The sequence below is a fragment of the Mustela putorius genome, unplaced genomic scaffold (assembly GCF_011764305.1).
Source record: "Mustela putorius furo isolate JIRA1106 unplaced genomic scaffold, ASM1176430v1.1 tig00000508_pilon_pilon_pilon, whole genome shotgun sequence".
In the NCBI taxonomy this organism is placed as follows: Eukaryota; Metazoa; Chordata; class Mammalia; order Carnivora; family Mustelidae; genus Mustela; species Mustela putorius.
Window position 1 is genome coordinate 9,863,794 of NW_025421402.1, and position 23,409 is coordinate 9,887,202.

At 40.9% G+C, this 23,409-nt stretch overlaps 1 protein-coding gene across 3 annotated transcripts; it reads left to right on the forward strand.

Annotated features, from left to right (window-relative positions):
* The first annotated feature begins 7,804 nt into the window (after positions 1-7,804).
* On the forward strand, positions 7,805-22,799 carry GLRX2 (glutaredoxin 2). Of its 3 annotated transcripts, none has more exons than XM_045081144.1 (4): positions 7,805-8,025; positions 18,810-18,873; positions 21,490-21,666; positions 22,521-22,799. In XM_045081144.1, exons 1-4 carry the CDS (start codon positions 8,021-8,023, stop codon positions 22,650-22,652), a joined length of 378 nt encoding a protein of 125 aa, XP_044937079.1. In that variant the 5' UTR covers positions 7,805-8,020; the 3' UTR covers positions 22,653-22,799. The 3 variants fall into 3 exon arrangements, with proteins under 3 accessions (XP_044937079.1, XP_004751556.1, XP_004751555.1); XM_004751499.3 differs by lacking the exon at positions 7,805-8,025 and adding an exon at positions 17,010-17,134; XM_004751498.2 differs by lacking the exon at positions 7,805-8,025 and adding an exon at positions 17,330-17,518.
* The last annotated feature ends 610 nt before the right edge of the window (positions 22,800-23,409 follow it).

Below are 23,409 nucleotides of genomic sequence, written 5' to 3' on the forward strand. Positions count from 1 at the left end.
TATTTGACAGATCACAAGTAAACAGAGAGGCAGGCAGAGAGAGAGGAGGAAGCAGGCTCCCTACTGAGCAGAGAGCCCGATGCGGGGCTCCATCCCAGGACCCTGAGACCATGACCTGAGCTGAAGACAGAGGCTTTAACCCACTGAGCCACCCAGGCGCCCCTATTATAGTTAATTTAAAGGATAATTTGGCTTCTTGACAATTATATTTAGCCACACAATTTAAAAAGCCAGTCTTTATTAATCTTCAAAGTATAACATATGAAGGAGGGGGTGTTTCCTACCTGAAATAAAGAAGTTCTTTTTTTTTATATACACGAGACAATTTCCTCATCAAGGTTTCTTCCTTTTTCTGTTCCAAAGCACCTCCTAAATGAACAATCTTGTTGTCAAAAGTAGCTAAGGTGGCTAGTATAATTCCAAATGTTTCTGGTACAATTATGCCAATTAGAGAGAAAAGCATATGAGTTAATGTGACAGTGTGAATGCATTAAGGAAGCAGTGTTTTGGCATGAAAGCAGCAATTTTCAATTAAGAAGACCCTATGAGAACTGCAGTGTTCTCTAAAGATGGTGTTCAAGTTGGACAAAGGCTAAATGTCACCAAGCACAGGTTGGACAAACCTTCTGCTTCCAAGCAGATGACATTAAAACAGGGCACAAAGACAAGACTAAGGAAGAAGTGTTTATATAATTTTAAAAATGGAGACTCAAAGTAAAGTTGATCGAAAGACCTGAATTTCTGTGCCCCTGGGGCCAGCTCAAGGATAGTCAGATCTTTGCCTGTCCTCTTCCTATAGACTTGTCCTCTAATAAACAACTAGACAAGCAGACGGACCACAGGTGAAAATGTTAAAAGGCTAGGGAGAACAGTTTCACTAAGGAACAATAGCAATCTGTCAGTTAACAGAAAGATCCCAGGAGACTTTTTTCCTAAGGAAAGAAACAAAATGAAACAAAAACAAAAGAAAACCCAATGTGAAGGACTTCATTAAAATGTCAGAGCTCAATTAAACATAAATTTACCCACCCAATCAAGGCATGAGGACCTTCACCAGAGGGAGACACGAGAGATTTCAGATGTCCACACTAGAGAGGCAAGGGTGCCAGTCTGTGGAAGTGAGGGTTTCAGCTGAATCTTGGTAGAAACATCACTTCCATCATGACCTTCAAACAGAGTCCTCTGGAGCCCAGTGCGGGGAAGCAGCAGTCCATATGGGTCCTGGGCATCCCTGAGTGTTTTTTACTAAGGATGTCAGACTATAAGTTTTACCTGCCCATCTCCTGATCCTGAACAGTTGCTGTAGAAAGTCCTATAGGCAACTAACTATGTCAAGGTAACTGCAACATGACCAATGCTCAGTCCCCAGGTGAGGGGTGCTGGTGTAATTGCATCATCCTATAATGTTTGCTGCTTGCTCAAAAAGTGCTGGTCCCTCAGCCCTGGGTTCTTCTCTTGTAAAGACACTCATTGAAGATGCTGGTATCATCTGGCCCTCCACATCTCCCTTTGGGCACTGAGGCTCAGAAAACCAGAGCAAATACACTGATGCTCTGGCTACTGCTTCCAGTAATAAAGCCCTTCATCTCTGATCCAGAAATTTCATGTATAAGTTTGTCATCATCCACGAAACTGTCCCAAATTAACTCGTCAGTTTGCCAGTACAGTAGAATATGACTCTTCACAGTTCTTGACCAAGACTGGGCAAATTCTTCTGTAAAGAACTGTAAGAGTAAGTACATTAAGGTCTGTGGGCCACACGTGGTCTCTGTCACATGTTTTTCTTCATTTGTTTGTTTTGAAACAACCCTTTAATTTATAAAAACCATTTTTACTGTCCTACAAAACCAGGTGATATATGGGATTTGGCTGACTCTGGGTTTGCTGACTATGGTTCTTGATATATTTATTAGTCAAACAAAGTTGGACTTATTGACCGTTTGCTATAAGAAAGACCATACCTAAAGCATGCCTGGGTGGCTCAGTGGATTAAGCCTCTGCCTTCGGCTTGGGTAATGATAGGGTCCTGGGATTGAGCTCCAAGTTGGGCTTTCTGCTCGGTGGGGAGCCTGCTTCCTCCACCTCTCTCTGCCTACTTGTGATCTCTCTCTCTCTCTCTCTCTGTCAGATAAATAAAACAAAAAATTTTATTAAAAATTAAAAATTTAAAAAAAAAGACCATACCTTAATTGTATCTGGAAGTATCTCTGTCTGTCACAGCGTACTGAATAGGACTTAGTGTAGGATTTGGGGTTCATGTTAGGTAATTTGGGGGAGCATTCAAGGATGTGGATCTTTGCTTTCTATTGGACCCTATCAGAAAGCAAAGGTAATTTTATCATTGGGTATCCCAATTTTCTTTAGAATAAAGGTTGACAAACTTTTTCTGTAAATGACCAGATGGAAAATATTTTAGGCGTTGCGGGCTACATCTGGTCTCCCTCACATATTCTTCTTCGTTTTCCTTAAAAAAAAAAAAAAATTTTTTTTTTAATGTTAAAGCCATTCTTAGCTGAAAATCTGTACAAGAACAGCCAAGGCCCAGTTTGGCCAGAAGTCTATGGTTTGTCTTATCTAGTAGGTGGGAAAACAAAGTGAAGTTAAAGCTACAATTGGCAAAGGAGCCGCAGTGACTCGTAGTGGTCATTTGGCGTATGTGTTCAACATGATGACTGAGTGGTATTGTTTTGTCTTAACTCATCAGTCAGATGCATTTGATGTTGATGTTTTGTCAAACTATTTATATTTGATAGAACATATAAGCCCAACTGTTGGTGCCAATCCAGATCTTGAATATCAAGGACAGCTTTTCTCGAGGCACCTGGGGCGCTCAGTCGGTTAAGTGTCTGCCTTTGGCTCAGGTCATGAACTCAGGGTCCTGGGATCAAGGCCCACATTGGGCTCCCAGCTCAGCACGAAGTCTACTCCCCTCTCCTTCCGCTCCTCCCCCTGCTCGTGCACCCTTTCCCAAATAAATAAATAATCTTCAAAAAAAAAAAAAAAGAGAGAGAGAGAGAGAGCTTTTCTCTTTATGAATAGGTAGAAGGCCGTACTGACTTCTCTCACCACTATTGTCCTGATTGCCTCTCTCAAATGCCCTACTAGATATGCACTTTACAGGGTGCCTGGGTTGCTTGGTCAGTTGAACATCTGCCTTTGGCTTGGGTCATGATCCTGGCATCATGGGATCTAGCGTGGAGTCGGGCTCTCTGCTTGGTGGAGAGTCTGCTTCTTCCTTTCCCCATCCCCCCACTCGTGTTTGCTCTCTCCCCCCCTCTCTGGAATAAATGAAATCTTTAAAAAAAAAAAAAAAAAAAAGGATAGAGCAAAGAGCTAAACAGGTCTTTGTTCTGTGTTTAACCTTCATAGCACAATGAAAAGTTGGTGACATTGGAATTTGACCGTAAGTCTAAGTCCAGTGTCACCAACTAATAAGTGTAGCCTTGTTTGTGTCATTTGCTCTTTATTATTTTTAATTTTTTTTTTTTTTTGCCTTTCCATTTCGTCACTAATTAGAGACAAATATTTTGTGGCAAAGGCAATATATTGAGAACCTGGGCTCTGGAATCAGACTTCCTTGGATTAAAAGCCCCATCTATCAACCGTATAACTTTAGGCAAGCTACTTCATCTTTTGGTGCTCTCGATTCTTTATATGTAAAATGGAGATAAGAACATACCTGCTTCGTATGGATGCTAAGGAAGTTCAATAAAAAAAATATCTAGGGTATTCCCAAGAAAGCTGTTGTTTGCTAAATGAGTTTTTATATGTGAATCATTCAAATGCAGTATCTGACAAGTCAATAAATATGAGTTCTTTCCTCCTCTTCCAAAGTGCTTTTTGATGATCTCCTTGGGACCTGGCAGAGTGTTAGGCCTATTGATCTCATTGTTCTTTACTGGAGAGAAAGGAAGAAAAGGATCTTTTTTAGGCTCCAGTTGCCTTCATCCTAAGTCAGACAGACAGCACGGTGAAATTCTTAGTGATCTTGGAACTTTCTCCTTTTCCTTTTTTCATTTTTCTTTTCTTTCTCCTCAGTTAGTGGGGCCTGCTACATCCACACCTTCACAATCAATCCCTTTGTCAGGCTCTTCTGAGCTGAATTCTACTACTTCCATGACCATTCATGAGAATTTGATCCCTTGAATGTTAACAATATCCTTCTGTGACTCTAAGAATCTGTATGAGTCCCTATTCGCTCACATATGTCCTCTCTTGATACTGACTTTACCCTTTTTTGTTTGTTTTAAAGATACTGTTTAGTCATTTGAGAGAGAGAATGGAGCGGGGTGGGGCAGAGGGGAAGGGAGAGGGAGAGAGAATCTTTTTTTTTTAAGACTTTTATTTATTTATTTGACAGACAGAGATCACAGTAGGCAGAGAGGCAGAGAGAGAGAGAGGAAGGGAAGCAGGCTCCCTGCTGAGCAGAGAGCCCGATGCGGAACTCGATTCCCAGGACCCCAGGAGAGAGAATCTGAAGCAGACTCCCCACTGAGCTCGGAGCTCAAGGGCCTTATCCCGCAATCAGGTAGATCATGGCCAGAGCCAAAACCAATCAGAAGCTCAACCAACAGAGCCAAGCAGGCGTTCCGACGCTGCCCTTTTTTAAGAAAATCTTTTCCTTCCATAAATCTACCTGTATTCTCTTGTGAGGATTCCCAGAAACGAAAAAAGATATATTTCAAAGGAAAACAAAGGAGTTTCAAGAATACTGTTGAAACACTGGCTCTTGAAATTAGAACATGGATGTTTTAGTCTGCTCACTGCCTCCACGTAGTGTGTGATCATTAGTAGGTCAGACAACTTCTCTAAGCCACACTGTTCTTATCTTTTAAAATGAAAGGACTAGGTGCCTGGGTGGTACAGTTAGTTAGTTAAGCCTCTGACTCTTTGGTTTTGGCTCAGGTCAAGATCTCAAGATGATGGGATTGACCCCTGCATTGGGCTCTGTGCTCCGTGTGGTGTCTGCTTCAGATTCTCTCTTCCTCTCTTTCTGTCCCTCCCGTTCATGCTCCCTCTCTCTTTAAATACATAAATCTTTAAAAATATTTAAAATGAGGGGCTCCTGGGTGGCTCAGTGGGTTAAAGCCTCTGCCTTCAGCTCAGCTCCTGATCCCAGGGTCCTGGGATAAAGCCCCGAATCTGGCTCTCTGCTCAGCAGGGAGCCTGCTTCTTCCTCTCTCTCTCTCTGCCTGCCTCTCTGCCTACTTGTGATCTCTATCTGTCAAGTAAATAAATAAAATCTTTTAAAAAAAATAAAATAAATAAAATTTTTAAATGAAATGACTGAGTGCTGTAAAAATTCCCTGCAGAACGGATTCTAATATGATTCATTGATTTGTATAGTTAGTGATTGGCAAGGTTCAGGAATTTTATAGAGAAAAGGAATATGAGGCTCATTGAATTTAAACTTTTGGTTTTGGGGAACCATAAAGACATAAGTAATTCTGAACAAACAACTAATAAAGAGTTGAACTGTTGGGTCCGTTATCAAAGGAACGAGACTGAGACAAAGTTATACAAAGCCTTATTCTATGCCAAGCATCAGAAGTTAGACTGACCGGCCAGGGAAACGAGGCTGAGACAAAGTAAAAGTTATGTAAAGCTTTATTCTGTGCCAAGCATTAGATGTCAGACTGGCCGGCCAGGGCTGCCTCCGAAGAGAGCGACGCCCCTCGGTCTTACAGGCTAGTTTTTATAGGGCACAATCGCAGACATCTGCATATGTGGCTTTGGCTGATTGGATGTCTCCTACCTGTGTGTTTTAGTAACGGTTACCTGGAACCGATACTAGTAACTGTTGAGGCGTTTATTAAACAACAAAATAGCCTTGTTTTAGGTATGTGTTTTAGTAATAGTTACCTGGAATCGATATAAACAAAATGGCCTTGTTTCAGGTGCGTGTTTTAGTAATAGTTACCTGGAACTGATATCAATAACTGTTGAGGCATTTATTAAACAACAAAATGTTTACCTAGGCAACATGGAGTTACTATGGCTAAGTAAACCCAGGCAGGCCCTAGGGGGTTAACATGTTTTAATGTGGAATCGACCCCAACAGAACAATGTTCTTATCTTTGCTAAAACAGTTGGATATTGTAATAGTAGGGTTTTCCAGAGAAACAATATATGTATGTTTTCTTATAAGGAATCAGCTCATGGGATTATGGAGGCTGACAAGTCCAAAATATATACTGCTGATGTCCCAGCTCAAATGCTGTCATGCAGGAAGATCCAGTGTTCCAGTAAGAAAGCCACCAGGCAGGAGAATTCTCTTCCTTTGGGGACAGTCTTTTGCTCTATTCAGGCCTTCAACTGATTGGACAAGGCCACCCACATTATGGAGAGCAATGTGCTTTACTCAGTCTACCAATATAAATGTTGTTCTCATTCAGAAATACCCTCACAGAAACACCCAGAATAATTTTTTAGCAAATATCTGGCATCTCGTGCCCTAGTTGACACATAAAATTAACCATCACAATTTTTTTTCCAGAATTTAGTTGAGCTATGAAAATGCACACAATGTGTGTCTCCTAGCACAAAACAATTCTTGATAATTGTTTCAGGATGCCCCAAGAAATATCAGAGATCTGTTGGAAATGAGGGTGAGGGAAGATGATGGTCTCATCTCTATCTGGTTGGTTACTAGTGCAACACAAGAATGAATTTTTCTAAAAAGAATGAAATATCGGATGTCCAACAGGAAGAAGCTGCAAAGCCCAACTCAGTCAGAACTTTCACACCAGCAAGAATATTTAATGACTAGTGTTTGCCAAACAAAGAAAAGAAAGGAGGGGGAAAAAGTAAGGCACATGACAAAACTGGATTTGTTGGTTTGATTGCTCTTTCAATGCAGAGTTTGAATTATACAAACAGAAAAACTACTCATGCTTGTTTTTTAAATCGGCACTTTAAAATAAAGAACAATGGCTAAATTCCAAATCTGATTATATCAAAAGTATTTTAATAGATGTGATCTCTTTTGTCTTCTCCACTGCCTAGAGCCTCTTCCTCTTCTTCATTTCCCTTCCACCTCCCCCTTGTCTAGATAATTCTTAACTCTTGTTGAAACCTTGAATTAGGGGCACCTGGGTGGCTCAGTGGTTAAGCCTCTGCCTTCAGCTCAGTCCATGATCCCAGAGTCCTGGGATCGAGCCCCCGCATAGGGCTCTCTGCTCAGCAGGGAGCCTGCTTCCTCCTCTCTCTGCCTGCCTCTCTGCCTACTTGTGATCTCTGTCAAATGAATAAATATAATATTTTTTTAAAAAAAAGAAACCTTGGGACGCCTGGGTGGCTCAGTTGGTTAAGCAGCTGCCTTCGGCTCAGGTCATGATCCCAGCATCCTGGGATCGAGTCCCACATCGGGCTCCTTGCTCTGCAGGGAGCCTGCTTCTCCCTCTGACTCTGCCTGCCACTCTGCCTGTGCTCGCTCTTGTTCTCTCTCTCTCTCTGACAAATAAATAAATAAAATCTTAAAAAAAAAAAAAAGAAACCTTGAATTAGAAGGTTTACCTTTTGGTATACCTTCCCTGTTACTCAAATTCAACCTAGTTTGCCCTCTTATGTGAACTCCTAGATTTTGTGAATGCTAGTACCATTTCTATATTATTTATTGCAGTGCCTGGATAACAGGAGCACATAAAATGTGCTGAGTGCAGGAAAACAAGAGTTTAACTCCCATCATTTAGTGATGAGAGACTGAATATACAAATGGACAATGGCCAGGCTATATATGACAATAGAACTCTGACTCACAACCTCTGCAACACCAAATCCAGGAAGTCAAACTGTAACTGCAGCAAACAGCCAAAACAATCAGGACTTGGTTAATGGCTGCCAGCTTCTCAATTTTTGCCCACACTTGTGCCTTAGGATTAACCAGGAAAAGCCAGATATGCTCCCTAATCCCATGTCTTGCTTCCATTTAGCCTGCCTCCAGCTTCCCTATGGCAACAGCCTCTAATCAGAGCACACCTGAAGCCTCTTTTTTTTTTCCTTAACAAAGCTTCCCACTTCCATGTGGTAAGTGCTGACTCCCTTACTATAGCAAACTGTTCATAAATAGCCTCTGTTTGTTCTCATTTGGATAGTCTTCATTTACTTTTACAGTGGGAAATTATTTTCTGAATGCAGAGTGTTTTTCAGTTATAAAAAAATACTGTTTTCATTCTATTCTATTTTGGGGGTTACTTTTAAAGTTATTTATTTTTTAGTAATCTGTCTACCCTGTGTGGGTTCAGACTCATGACCCCAAAAGGAAGAGTCGCATGCTCTTCTGACTGAGCTGGCAAGGAGCCCCTGGGTTACTTTTTAAAAATTAGATTATTTGGGAAAACAAAGAAAAATGGTTTGCGGGGAAACATAGGAAATGCAATGAAATACATAAAGAACCCATACTAAAATTAATTTACTTTATATGAAGGCAAATATGCACAAACATATCAAATATATGTGATGATAAGAATTATAAAAAGAAAGGAAAACATCAAATGAAATGCTTTTGCTATTATCACTAAAGAATTTGTATCTTGAAATTCTATTCATACTAGCAGATTTTAGTTTGAGAATTACGCAGTTGCTTACTTCTGGAGCCTACCTCACAGATGCTTAACATCTTTTCACTTGAGTATAACTTCAGGTTCATAACAAAATCATAATCTCTTTCTAAAGCATCACATTTTTATTCCAAGTCTAAATGATAAGAATGACAAAGAGTAATAAGCAATGTGTGCATATGTATTTGAGATATAATTGACAAATAATATTGTATTCATTTTAAGTTGTATAATACAATCATATGATATATGTATATATTGCAACTGTATGTTCTCAACATTTTTTGCAATTTAAAAGGAGATCAGACAGCTACTAATGGCTCTAAAACACTTTGCACATTCTCAAATGGGAATTGTCAGAGGATCTAGTTTAGAGGAGAAAATAAGAGGATTTTCTTTTCTGAAATGCTAGAGTCAAATACTTTCTTTTCTATGACTTGTCAATTAGGAACAGTAGAAATATTAGATTAATTATAATGAGATAACTATCCCATATGAACTATTATCATTAAAATTATATTATTTTTCAAAAGACTGCTATGAATTTGTTTTAATGACCACTAAATTAAAATTTTATATTCTGTATTCAAATATAATGAAAGAATTCATGCATTTATCATTTATTTATTGACTATCTACAGCATGCTAGATCCTGTTCTAGCATACCTGGGAATCTGGTGTAATCCAAATAGTTGAGGCCCCTGCCTCATGGAGCTTACCTTCTTTGGGGGAACACCGATAATAAATACAAACAGATATAACATGTCAGGAAATGATAAATGCTCTGAAGGAAAATAAAGCAGTAAGAACTAGAGGGAGTGCAAGATGTGTTAGCTATTTCATGTATTATTATCGGGGAAGACCTCTCTGATAAGCTGCTTCGTTATATTCAAAAAAGAGTTGGAATGGATTGATTTAAATTTGATTTATATTTGATTAGATGTCTTCCTAAGTGATTGGACTCTTTTCTCCCATATCATATTGTTGTAGAAACCATTAAACATTACATTAGCTAATTCAGTATGAGTAATAAGATCATCATAATTTTCTTCTCTGAAAACTATCAACCTACTGTTCTGACCAAATATTATTACATTTCCAATGTAATTATCCTGTATTTTGTGACATTTATTAATTTTACTATTTTAAATTTTAAATCATACGAAGTTTTAAATGTACACATTTTTGTTCATTCCTGCAACTGTAGTGAAAACTCAACAGGTTTCTTTTTTTAATTTTTTTTTAGTAATCTCTACACCAAACATAGGGCTCAAACTCATGACCCCGAGATCAAAAGTTGCATGCTCTTCTGAGCCAGCCAGGAGCCCCCAAAACAACAGTTTCTTAAATAAATTTAGCATTAAACAAAGCAGATTTTCTGCCCTATCTTGCCTTCATTCGCACAGAGAAGGAGACAATAAATACATATATACCCATGTACAAAGCCAGTTAGTGATAAATGTCTCAGAGAAAAATTAAGCAGAGTAAAAGTATTATTTTAGATAAGTTTATCGGGAAAGTCCTCTAAAATTAAGGGGAATTAGATTAGGGTTAAGGGAATTTGATTAGATGCACTTCTGTTGCATTATTCCCTAATACTTTTTTATCAATTCCAAAAAGAGACTTGGTGGGACCCAACTACCACTATAGCTTTTTTCTTTTTTTGAAACACCACTGAAATTTCTCAATCTACAGTCTGAACGAAATAATGTTACTAAATTATGACATGAATTTACTTACTATGTGTCTGTATTAGGTTTTGCAAGACATATCTTGTATTCATCTGCATCAATAGTTAAAACTCTCCATAATATTAGGTAAATTTTTAGACTCAAATATGATTATGATTATATTCACCAGTAAAGCTGAAAACATAGTTCCCTCACTCATTCTCTCTCTTTGAATTTGTAAGAAAAGTAAGAATAAAAACACAACTTCAGCCTCCCTTTGACAAAGCAATATTGACCTCTCCATAGAGATCGAAAAGACAAAATTTCAGAATGCGAAGGTTAGGAAACATCTATCGCAAAATGCTATTTGTTCAACACCAGATGGCACTCTGAGTTAGTCATAAATTTGTCTAGTGCAAGGCTTACAGACCTTACAGACCCGAGATCTTTAAAAAAGTAATTTGCTCACACTTCAAAAGAAAACATATGTTCTGGTCTTATTATTCCAAGTCTATTGACCCAAAGACTTAAGAACATACATTTTATGGATATAGGAACGATATAGAAGGAAGGAAATAGGGGTGCCTGGGTGGCTCAGTGGGTTAAGCCTCTGCCTTCGGCCCAGGTCATGATCTCAGGGTCCTGGGATCAAGCCCCAAGGATGGAGCCCCACATAGGTCTCTGCTCAGCGGGGAGCCTGCTTCCTCCTCTCTCTGCCCGCTGCTCTTCCTGCTTGTGATCTCTCTTCCTCCGTCAAGTAAATAAATAAAAATCTTAAAAAAAAAAAAAAAAAGGAAGGAAATATGCTTGGTAAAAAATAAAAAACTTGTTAGATAAATATTTTCGTTAGAATATACTGGATTCTATTTCTTCAGTGAATTGAGCTAGTAAATTTACCACATTTTTAAACAGAACTTCCCCTAATCTATGATATATCTTTCATTTCCTTCATAAATACATACAGAACATTCTTAGTTCAGGAATACCCTGCTCCCAATTCTTCCGTATAGATATATAATACTATCTAGTTTTCCTCCCCCTGTTCACTGAGCTTGGAGCATTTAAGTATATTTCAATTTGACACTTAAAAATTCTGAAGAAACCCTTAGATAATCCTTTCCATTCCTACTATTTTGACAGATATTCTACCCACCAAAGTATTTTTTATTCCTTTCATTCTTGAATTAGGAACCTGAACTATATGCCTTCTGAGTATAAGAACTTCAAGTAATATCGGATACCTCCAGTTGTTACTACTACCTTTGTTTCCATAAAAAGACCAGATAGGTCCTTGTAGTATAATAAAAATGTATATTTGGGTTTTAATTTTTTAAAATTTTTAAGGTTGTTTTTGTTGTTAAGATTTAATTTTTAAGTAATCTCTACCCCCAGTGTGGAGCTTGAACTCACAACCCCCAGATCCAGAGCTGCACCCTCCATGAACTGAGCCAACCAGGCACCACTATACTTGGTTTTTCTGTCCGTGGCTCCTAAAACCTTTGGAATTTCCTTAAGGATTGAGGAGTCTTATTATTCATAGCAAGTCTCTTTCCCTTATACCTGTGTTTATGGTGATTAAGTGATTCTTGATGTTCCTTAGTTTTAAGAGAGGAGCTGGCTATTCTTAAGGAACTTCCAATTCTCCCCACATCCTCTACCCTTTACCCTTCAGGGGAGGGGAAGGTACTGGTGATTGAGTTCATGCACGAAGGGCAAATGATTTCATCAGTCTTCCCTAGCAATGACACTTTGATAAAAACTCCTGAGTGACAAAGTTTGGGGGAAGCTTCTGAGTTGGTAAACATTGATTTCCTGGGAGGGTGGTGCACCTGAGGAGAGTATGAAAGTTCTGCACCTGCCCTTGTTCAACCTTGCCCCATGCATCTCTCGAATTTGCCTGTTTCTGAGTTGTATCCTTCATAACAAAGCTGTGATTATAAGTATAGTATTTTCCCAAGTTTAAGGAGTTTTTCTTGCAAATTACTGAACCTGAGGGAAGGTCATGATACACCCCAATTTGTAGTTGACCAGGCAGAAATGCAGGTAGTTAGGACATCCCATTTGTGGCTGGTTTGAAGTAGAGGCAGTCTTGTAGGTCTGAGTCCTTGACCTATGGGGTCTATATTCGGTATAGTATAGTAGTTTGTGTTAGAATGGAATTGAACTGTAGAACACGCAGTTGATATGAGAGCATTGGAAAATTGGCTGTTGTTTGGAAAAGAAAACAGCCTTTCTTACATCTTCCTATGATATCATGTGTTTTAATTTTTGTACTTTTGTACTTGTTGAATGAAAAACTTTATAGTGATAAAAGGCTTATAATAAATTACAGTAATTATATTTTAAAGATTTATTTATTTACTTATTTTAGGTGGGAGGGGCAGACTCCCCCATGAGCATGGAGCCCAGTTCGGGACTGGATACCACAACTCATGAGATCATGACCTGAGCAGAAACCAAGAATCAGATGCCCAATTGACTGAGCCACCCAGGTGTCCCTTCAGTAATGGTTTTAAACTAATGTGATTTTAATTATAGCTGCAGTGTATTTGGGAAACAGACAAAAAGGAGAGACATTGTTTAGTCTAAAACAATGCATGGGCACACATAAATTTTTTTTTTTTATCTTTTCAGATGGGGATATTGAACAGTGATGTCAAACTAAAAATATGACACATCTTTTTTTTTTTTTAAGATTATTTATTTAGGAGCACCTGGGTGGCTCAGTGGGTTAAAGCCTCTGCCTTCAGCTCAGGTCATGATCCCAGGGTCCTGGGATCGAGCCCCACATCGGGCTCTCTGCTTAGCAGGGAGCCTGCTTCCTCCTCTCTCTCTCTGCCTGCCTCTCTGCCTACTTGTGATCTCTGTCAAATAAATAAATAAAATAAAATAAAAAAAGATTATTTATTTATTTATTTGACAGAAAGAGACGGGACACAAGCAGGGGGAGTGGGAGAGGGAGAAGCAAGCTTCCTGCTAAACAGGGAGCCTGATGTGGGACTTGATCCCAGGGCCCTGGGATCATGACCTGAGCTGAAGGCAGACACTTAACGAATGAGCTACCCAGGGTCCCCAAAATATGACACATCTTTATGAACCATGGATTTTACACCATGTTCAAAAAATTGGAGAAAAGATGGGGTTTTATCTCTTATAGGCAGGGACCTAGTCTGTATCCTATACCCGACCAATGACTGACATAGGAAAGGATGAATGAAATAATACGGTAAAACAAAAAGAGAAAATGACTATAACACAGCATTCACAGAATTTAACAAAATACCCAAGACTTTAATGAATATCAGGATTTCTCCAGGCTGTTTTAAGTATTGTCATTGCAATAGTCTAAAACATGGTCCTTACCCCAAAATATAGAGGTCAAATCCCTGGAACTTGTGAATGTTACCTTGTTTGGAAAACTGACTCTTTGCAGATACAATTTAGTGAAGGACCTTGAGATGAGAGCATCCTGGATTATTCAGATGTGGACTAAATCTCATCCTCAGAGACAGAGAAGGCAAAGGGAAGATATGGGCAGAGAGTGAAGTGATGTGGCCATAAGTCAAAGAAGCCAGGGCACACCTGGGGCCACCAGAAGGTGGAAGAGGAAGAAAATGAATTCTCCTGTATAGTAGCCTCTAGAAGGAACACGACCCTTCCAGATTTTGGATTTCTAGTTTCCAGAACTGTAAGAAAATAAATTTCTGTTTTTTCAAATCTGTGATAATTTGTTACAGCAGCCTTAGGATACAAAGATAATAGCTGACCCCTGAGGGCTCAAAGTCATGCTCTTTTTAGAAAAGTTTCTTTGGAAGGAGAATTTATAAAGGTTCCCAGGTGGCTAAGGTCCACAGGTTGGACACAGTATAGAGGACCTCCCATAAGTGCCCTTTCAAGTGAAAAGATTTAATTTATTAATCTTAGCAGTGTTTAAAAAACACAGACACAGGGCGCCTGGGTGGCTCAGTGGGTTAAGCTGCTGCCTTCGGCCTGGGTCATGATCTTGGGGTCCTGGGATCAAGTCCCGCATCGGGCTCTCCGCTCAGCAGGGAGCCTGCTTCCTTCTCTCTCTCTCTCTGCCTGCCTCTCTGCCTACTTGTGATCTCTCTCTGTCAAATAAATAAAATACACACACACACACACACACACACACACACACACACACACAAACCCACAGGTCCAAAATGGAGTCAGTTGTGCTAAGCTGTTGTCACCAAACTGAGAATACTTAATACCTAACCTAATTGCAGTTTTAGCCTTTCCCAGGAATATATTAATAGGTTAGTTAGGAATTTCCTACTTATTTATTTATTTAAAGATATTTATTTATTTATTTGACAGAGAGCACAAGCAGAGGGAGCAGCATGCAGAGGGAGAGGGGGGAAAAGCAGGATTCCCATTGAGCAGGGAGCCCAACATGGGACTGGATTCCAGGACCCTGGGATCGTGGCCTGAGCTGAAGGCAGCCACTTAACTGACTGAGCCACTTAGGTATCCCACTGGTTGGAAGTTTCCTGGTGAGAACCAGTGAGGTTATCTGCTTGATAGACCTGTTCTTCCCCAAGGATAGGTGATAATGCCTGAAATATTCCTTTCGTTTTGTATGACTTCCTGTCCTACTTCCTAGCTGTATAGCATCTTTTAAAGTCTTCCCTTTTGTATAGCATCTTAGAGCTCCTTTCTGTTTGCTATATGAGATGCTGCCCAATTTATGAATCATGAATAAAGCCAGTTAGTTTCAAATTTACTCAGCTGAATTTTGTTTTAACAGTAGCCTTCAACCCTAGGCAGGAGATAAACCCGTTCTTGAGGTTTAAAAAAAAAAGGTATGAGCTTTACTTGACAATTTAAGCAATAAAAAACAAGTTGAAGGAATATCTAAAGATATGTTAATTCTTCTTCTTTTTTTTTTTTTTAAATAAAGATTTTATGCATTTGGGGCCCCTGGGTGGCTCAGTCAATAAGTGTCCACCTTTGGTTCAGGTCATGATCCCAGGGTCTTGGGATCAAGCCTCGCATCAGGCCCCCTGCTCAGCGGAAGCCTGCTTCTCCCTCTCCTACTCCTCCTGCTTGTGTTCCCTCTCTCACTGTGTCTCTCTCTGTCAAATAAATACACACAATCTTAAAAAAAAGAGATTTTATATACTTATTTGACAGAGAGAGAGAGAGCACAAGCAGGGGGAGCAGCAGGCAGAGGGAGAAGGAAAAGAAGCAGGCTCCCCACTGAGCAGAGAGTCTAACTTGTGGCTTCACCCCAGGACTCTGGGACCATGATCTGGCCGAAGCCAGAGGCCCAACTGTCTGAGTCAGTCACCCAGGCGCCCAAGATATGTCAATTCTTTTCATTGTTCAGTCATGAAAAAAAGTATAGAACTCATAAGACTGTATTTAATTATTTATTCTTTATCTACCTATACTGGCTATCCCCCCTTGTGTTCACACCATACATTTAAGCAAACAGCCAGCAGCATACTTGTAAAAGCACTATCATAGACCTCACGATCATGACCAAGAATCATCAGTTCTGTAGCTACCCAATCAATGAAGCACAAAGAAATGGAAGGTTATAAATACATTATGCTTAATTCAGACATAACACTTTCGTTTAAAGTATTTTCATTTGGGAATCCCTTTTTCAAATCTGTCCAGTGAATTCTGTACTTAACATAGGCTGTACTATATGGAAATTAAATTGTGACATGACTGTTTCACTTCATAGTGGCCTCTATTTTGTAAGACAGTTTACAACAATAAGGTAAAATTTTACTTCAAAACAAAAATAGGGGCGCCTGGGTAGCTCAGAGGGTTAAGCCTTTGCCTTCGGGTCAGGTCATGATCTCAGGGTCCTGGGGTCGAGTCTTGCATTGGGCTCTCTGCTCAGCAGTAAGTCGGCTTCTCCCTCTCTGCCTGCCTTTCTGTCTACTTGTGATCTCTGTCAGATAAATAAATAAATAAAATCTTAAAAAAAAAAAAAACACAGTAAATTTCCTAAATAGCTATCTTTGAATCAAAGCAAAACTAAACCCCATAACACTATAGATTACATATCTTAAATTTTTAATTTTGGATTTATGAAGTGTGACTTCACACCTTTTGGGGTATTTGTTTTTGTAACTAATTTTCATCCTTTTATGAAGTAATGAAACCACTCACTTGAAAATAGGGGGAAAAACCCCGTCAGAAACAAGACGTTCTAATTTTGTAACCTGGTAACGCGAATCTTAAACTTAGCTGGTTGAATATGAAGGATCAAAAGAGGTCTGGATTGTTCTAATAATTGTTTAGAATTTTAAAAATACCATATTTGTCCTCTGACCTTAACAAATAGATTTCACTGTCTTCAGTAAATAAATAAAGACACCCCCCCCCCACTTCTCATATAGTGACGCCCAAAGGCCTGTCATTACCACGAGTGGCATAATGTTGTCCTTAGCACTCAGCAATTTTCCCAGCCATGACAAAACACCTCCGCGCCGGTTCAAGTTTTATTTCCTAATTTCATTTTCATTTATAAACACAAATTTTGTTTTCTTTGGAAGGAACGTTCTGCGTTGGATTACTTTTTTTCTTTTAATTCTGGATGTAAACTCTAACAATCCCACGATTTATACGGGCTGTGGATCAGCAGCCGCATTTTAAGATGACACCGTTAGGCTCTTAGATCACCGGCAGAGACACCTGTCTGACCGGAAGTTGTGATGACGCTGCTACCTTCCTGTAAACATCCCAGGCATTTCGAGTCATTCTTTCGGACAGTCTTTTTTTTTTTTTTTTTTTCTTTCTCCGTTTCGCCAGAATGTCGGCCACAGTCCCCACGCGTCGTTTCCACGGGCCCCTGGGCCTTGATGAGCGTCCCTAACCCCTAAAGACAGGAGCGGGGCTGGGCCGAGCCCTGGAAGCCAGCAGGCGAGGCGTCCGCGTAGGCCGGGGCGGCAGGTTCACCCCTCGCGGGCCGCGTGCCCCCCGCACCCCTGCTCTGCGCGCTCCGGCCGCCGGCCGCCCGCGTCGGGAGGACTCACGCGTTCGCGCCGGGGAGCCCGGCTGCGGCTCGGGCAGCCCGGCGGGGCGGGGAGAGGCGGGACCGGCCGCGCAGGGGCTGGGCGTGCGGAGGCACAGCCGGCCGGCGGGGGCGGGCTTTCTCCGCCGGCGGTCGCACCCTGTCGGCTCGCTGCGTCCGGGCGCTCGGACCATGTCTTGGCGCCGCGCTGCGCTGCGGGGGACGAGGCTGGTTCGGAGCGGGAGCGGCTCGGCGGGCCGGCTCGGCGGGGTAGTGGGAGCTGCGGCCTCTGGGTACGGGGCGCGGCGGGCAGGGCACGGGGGCTTCGGCGTGGCGCGGAGGCTTCGCAGGGTTCAGGCGCCTCTTTCCCCGGCGCGGGGTGGGGCCCTCGGAGGGCGGCGGGAGCCCGGGGAGGGTGGGCGGTGAATGATGCCCTAAGCCGTAGTGCCTTCTTACGGATCGTGTGACTCGACCATCGAAAACACCCGAGTTGTGGTCTTGGTGGAGCTTGGAACCTCCCCTCCCCCTCCCCGTCTAATAAATTGGGATTTCAGATAAACAGCGATTAATTTTTACTCTTAGTTTATCCGAAATATTGCGCGGATTATATTTAGACTCGGAAGTTACTCGCTTTTTTACATAAAGTTCTAATGTAATCGATCGTTCTGCATTTTTATTTGCTAAACCTGGCAACCCTCCTGCAGGAAGTGAAGGGGGAGCTTCCTACTAAAGGGCCCAGTCTTTGAGGATGGGGACTGTGACTTAACTCATGTAGATGTCGCCTCTGGCTAGACCGAGGATTGCTTTCCCTGTGCTTCCCGGCCTCCAGTACCAGGCCTGCGGTGGAGGACCCCCGGCCTGGGCTGATGGCTGTGCGGCCCTTGGGCCCGAGCCGCTGCTCCATGGTGGTTCTGACAGTTCCAGTGTCTTTGCCTGCCGCTGCGCATCCACCCCTCTGTGTTGGAATCCCTTCCTGCTTGGTTTGGTAACTCGGATCAGTTCTGCCAGACTGTAGGAACTGTTGATTACCTTTCTATTAGCTGGTGACCCAGTCCACAAAGGGGCTGACTACGTGGTGTTAACTCTTTGACTGACTGTCCTGGAGCCCCTGATGTCTTTTTCCAATGATGTTTCGCCTACTTAGCATATAGCAGGCGCTCCATGAATGTGGCATGGCTAATGGGTGCATCAGTGTTGAAGTGAAACGGTTCTTGCGCGTTTCTCTGTTGACGTCTCTTTCCTTACTAGGTAGTAACTTTTGCCAAGCTCAGCCAGAATTGAGGGAGAAAGGTGCTTTCCAGAAACTTTTATTTGGGAGGGTAGGGGGTGATATTTCAGATCCACCTCTGGACCCCTGAAATCATGACCTGAGCTGAAGGCAGAGGCTTAGCCCACTGAGCCACCCAGGCGCCCCTAAACTGGTCTTGTTGTACTAGTGATAAGTAAAACTCTTTTTTTCTGTTTTATAGATTTGGGTATATATTTGCATATCAGGCTTTCATTAAATGGATCTCATTTGCTATATTATCATTAATGATTATCTTTAATGTTTAAAGCTGCACTGCCTTTTAAAATTCTTTTTAGGATGGGGAACAGCACATCAGCATCTTTGGGGAACTCAGCAACTGCTCCTGTGAATCAGATTCAAGTGAGTGATGTGGGAGACATAGGAAAAAACTTTCCTCTGTAGAAAAAGAATTGTGTTTTACACATTTAACATGCATATTCAGTATCCAACCTGACATAGTTTGGCAAATGAATTACTAAATGTATACTTTAAAGTGTGCTATCAAAATAATCCATGTGACAGAAAATTTCTAGATCATATTGGTAGCCAAAATTTATGAGGTTTATTATTAATGGAGTCTTTACTCCCTCTAAGTGGGGTCTGTGAGGTTAGCTTCTCCTTTCCCTCAGACCTACCTCTGTCTCCTGTTGATACCAGTCAGGCTGCCCTTCGCCAGGGATACTGTTTGATTTTGGCCTGGGAAGCTGCTTCACAGCTTTCTCCCCCAACACAGAACTTAGCGTGCTGTAGTTACTTTATAAATGATCCTCTTAGTGACACCATTTGCTGCTGTGTACTGTTTTCCTCTCTTTTACTACAAAACGCAGTTAATTCTGCCTCAGAAAACCTTCTATGTATTTCTTCTCTCGAGGTCCAGAAGACACACTCATGTTTTTCTTTCTTTGTTCCTCATCACCAGCCACGACAACATAGATAACATATCTGCCTTTAATTTATTTGGCTAAAAAAGTATTCACTCACAGCTGATGAATGTAACAGCAATGCTAGAAACCTGTTGTGAGGGTTCCTTCTTAAAGTGAGAATACAAAATGATGAAAATTCAGCTAGGTTGAGCCTGAGGGAGATGAGAAGGGTTGTTTGAGACATTCTGGCTTGATATCTTGCTTCAACTCACTTTGGAATCTCTTCATTGGTGGTGTTTTTTTTTTTTTTTTAAGATTCTATTTATTTATTTGACAGAGATCACAAGTAGGCAGAGAGAGAGGAAGGGAAGCAGGCTCCTTGCTGAGCAGAGAGCCCGATGAGGGGCTGGATCTCAGGACCCTGGGATCATGACCTGAGCTGAAGGCAGAGGCTTTAACCCACTGAGCCACCCAGGCGCCCCTTCATCGGTGGTTTTTTTTTTTTTTTTTTAAGATTTATTTATTTATTTTACAGAGAGAGATCACAAGTAGAGAGGCAGGCAGAGAGAGAGAGGGAAGCAGGCTCCCTGCTGAGCAGAGAGCCCGATGAGGGGTTCCATTCCAGGACCCTGAGATCATGACCTGAGCCGAAGGCAGCGGCTTAACCCACTGAGCCACCCAGGCACCCCCATCGGTATTTTTACTGCATGTCAGCACCCTGGATGCTCATCTCTCTATACACGATGGTCTTAATGTGCCTATAACCTGACTTGACACCCAAGGATGGATGTAACTTTATTTTATTCTTTTTTTTAATTTAAAGATTTTATTTATTTTTTTGACAGAGAGAGATCACAAGTAGGCAGAGAGGCAGGCAGAGAGAGACGAAGGGAAGCAGGCTCCCTGCTGAGCAGAGAGCCCGATGCAGGGCTTGATCCCAGGACCCTGAGATCATGACCTGAGAGGAAGACAGAGGCTTTACCCTGCTGAGCCACCCCGGTGCCCTGGATGTAACTTTAGAACTACTTTGCCTTGGTACTCTACTTTCTGATTTTTGGCTTTCATCTTGAAGGTGTTGCTTATGACCCACATAAGAACAACATAGATGCCTGGGTGCTAGACTTATCTATTCAGAATTCCTTGAAGGACCTGGACATTCATGTATTTAGAAACAAAAAAGAAAACAAACTTCACAGGCAATGCAGATGCGTAGGAAAATTTCATGGTCTTTGTGATAAAGGCCTGGAGAGTAGTTTCCAAACCAGGCTGACTGGGAAGTTAAAAAAAAAAAGAAAAGCTTTTGACTTCTGCCTGAAACCCTTTGAATCAGCATTTCTGGTAGTAGCTTTTCCAGGAACAAGAATATAAGAATGCCTTATCAATACTGTAATGATAATGATGGTTTTTTTAAAACTATAAAGATATAAAGGAAGGAGCGAAAGTTGAGGGGGTAAATTGTTTTTATATCTGGATCAGTGAAAGCTTTACATTTTAAATGGAACTCGTATATCAGTCCTCACCATTAAAAGTAAAGGAAGGTAAGGAGTTAGCTCCTGAACACCTGCTGAGTATTTAAGAGGCAATGTAACAGAGTTAAGTGCCTGGTCTGTAGAATCAGACTTGCCTGGGCTCAAATCTCAAGCTTTCCAGGTCTTATTAGGTGAGGACTATGACTAAGTCATTTCCCTTCTTCACTTTCCCCATCTGTGCCTCACTTTCCCCATCTGTAAAGTAGATATAATAATATGACCTGTCTCAGGATTATAGTGAGGTTTACATGAGCTGGTGAAGATTAGATGTTAAGAATTGTGTCTGGCATACAGAGATGTTTGCTGTATGTGAATTGGCTATGTATTGTTGTTATCACTCCATGTTAACTTTGCCTCTGTTGTAACCCATTTTTTTCCCCTAAAAACATCCCTTTTAAATAAATAATAATAAATAATAAATAAATAATATTCTCAATCTGCAAATGAGAAAATAGATGATGGAGACTTAATTTGAGCACTGAATCATGAGTCTCCAAATCCATCCCCTTTCCACTATAATGGTTTCTTCCCAGAAGGTAACGTCTAGAATTAAAACATTTTTTTGTTTGTTTGTTTGACTCCAGGAAACAATTTCTGATAACTGTGTGGTGATTTTCTCAAAAACATCTTGTTCTTACTGTACAATGGCAAAAAAACTTTTCCATGACATGAATGTTAAGTATAAAGTGGTGGAATTGGACATGCTTGAATATGGAAGTCAATTTCAAGATGCTCTCTACAAAATGACCGGTGAAAGAACTGTGAGTGTATCCTCTGTTGTGTTTTTCCTCCAAATAAATGGTACCTGGGTCACCTACAGCCTAGGCCCTTGTGTTATATAAAGTGAGCCAAGCATTCTCTGTCTCATCCTCTGAGAATCTTTTTTGGATAAAGAAATGGCAGATCTGGGAATAAGATTCAGAGACTGAGAAACAGCAGAATTCATTATTTTATCTTTATTCTTGCCATATTTGTGTGTGTGTGTGTGTGTGTGTGTGTGTATGTTTTGACTAGGAGGGTGGGGTTGTCGTGAGTGCTGTGAAACTTGAAGATCCTCCTGGAGCTTTTCTCAAGATGAAATCCTTTCTCCTCTTACTTAAACAGTACAGACCATGGGTCAGTCTTCAGCTGCTGTGCTAATAAGAGTGCTTTAGTTCTTCATGTTTTTGGATTTCTGAAATTTGTCCAACCATATGCATTTTTTTCAGTGAAATGCATTGTCGGGAAAATACATAATATTGCCATTTTCCTTCTTGTTTGTGTATGTGTGGAAGGTGTTTATAAACAATAATTACAGATTGTTATTTTACCTTTTATGTGCCATAGCAGTTAGAAGGAAAGGCTTGAGTGTCAGATTGCCCTGGATTTAAATCCTAGCTCTGTCATTTGCTATCGTTGTGATTTGGTGCAAGTTCCTGTGCCTCATTTCCCTCCAAAATAAGGCTAAAATTAGTACCTACCTCAAGGGTTGTAAAGATTTAAGTACTTTGTGAAAGAGCTTAGTCTACTGCCTGGCCCATAAAAGTACCCAGAGTATGAGCATCCATTATTATTATGTGAAAGGTCTTATACTTCTGACAGTAGAGTGACACCTGATCTTTTGTTTATCCTACAGGTACCAAGAATATTTATCAATGGAACTTTTATTGGCGGTGCAACTGACACTCACAGGCTTCACAAAGAAGGGAAATTGCTTCCACTAGTTCATCAGTGTTATTTAAAAAAAAGTAAGAGGAAAGAATTTTAGTTATGTAGGCGCTCATAATGTTGCTAGTAAAATGTTGCTAGTAAAGTGATAATGCCTGATAATGCCTTTTAAATGTTTGAGGATGTTTTAAATTTGTAAATTGTCTTCCCGAAAAAGTTGTAAAACAATAAATTGCTGTGGAATCTCTTCTTCCTACTTGCCAATTCTTGAGCAAAGGGGATAATATTTAAAACTACAGGGGTGAAATTGTGTCAAAAGATAATGAAAGGGGCACCTGGGTGGCTCAGTCATTAAGGGTCTATCTTCAGCTCAGGTCATGATCCCAGGGTCCTGGGATTGAGCCCCACATCAGGCTCCCTGCTCAGTGGAGGGACCTGCTTCTCCCTTTTCCTCTGCTGCTCCCACTTGTGCTCTCTCATTTGTTCTGTCAAATAAATAAAATCTCTAAAAAAATAGGATAAAAAAATTTTGGATACTTGATTAATCCAATCCCTATATCAAACTTATCAACAAGAATCTTATTTATTTTTAAATTTAATTTAAATTTTTTAGAAGAGTTTATGTATTTATTTGACAGAGAGGATGGTGAGAGAGGGAATACAAGCAGGGGGAGTGGGAGAGGGAGAAGCAGGCTTCCCGCTGAGTAGGGAGCCTGATGTGGGGGCTCCATTGGCCTTAGGCAAAGGCAGATGCTTAATCGGCTGAGCCCACCAGGTGCCTGTCAACAAGACTTTTTAAAGTGCACTTCCTGGGAAGCATTTTCCTAGCTGATCCCACAGAGTCAATAGAGCAGATT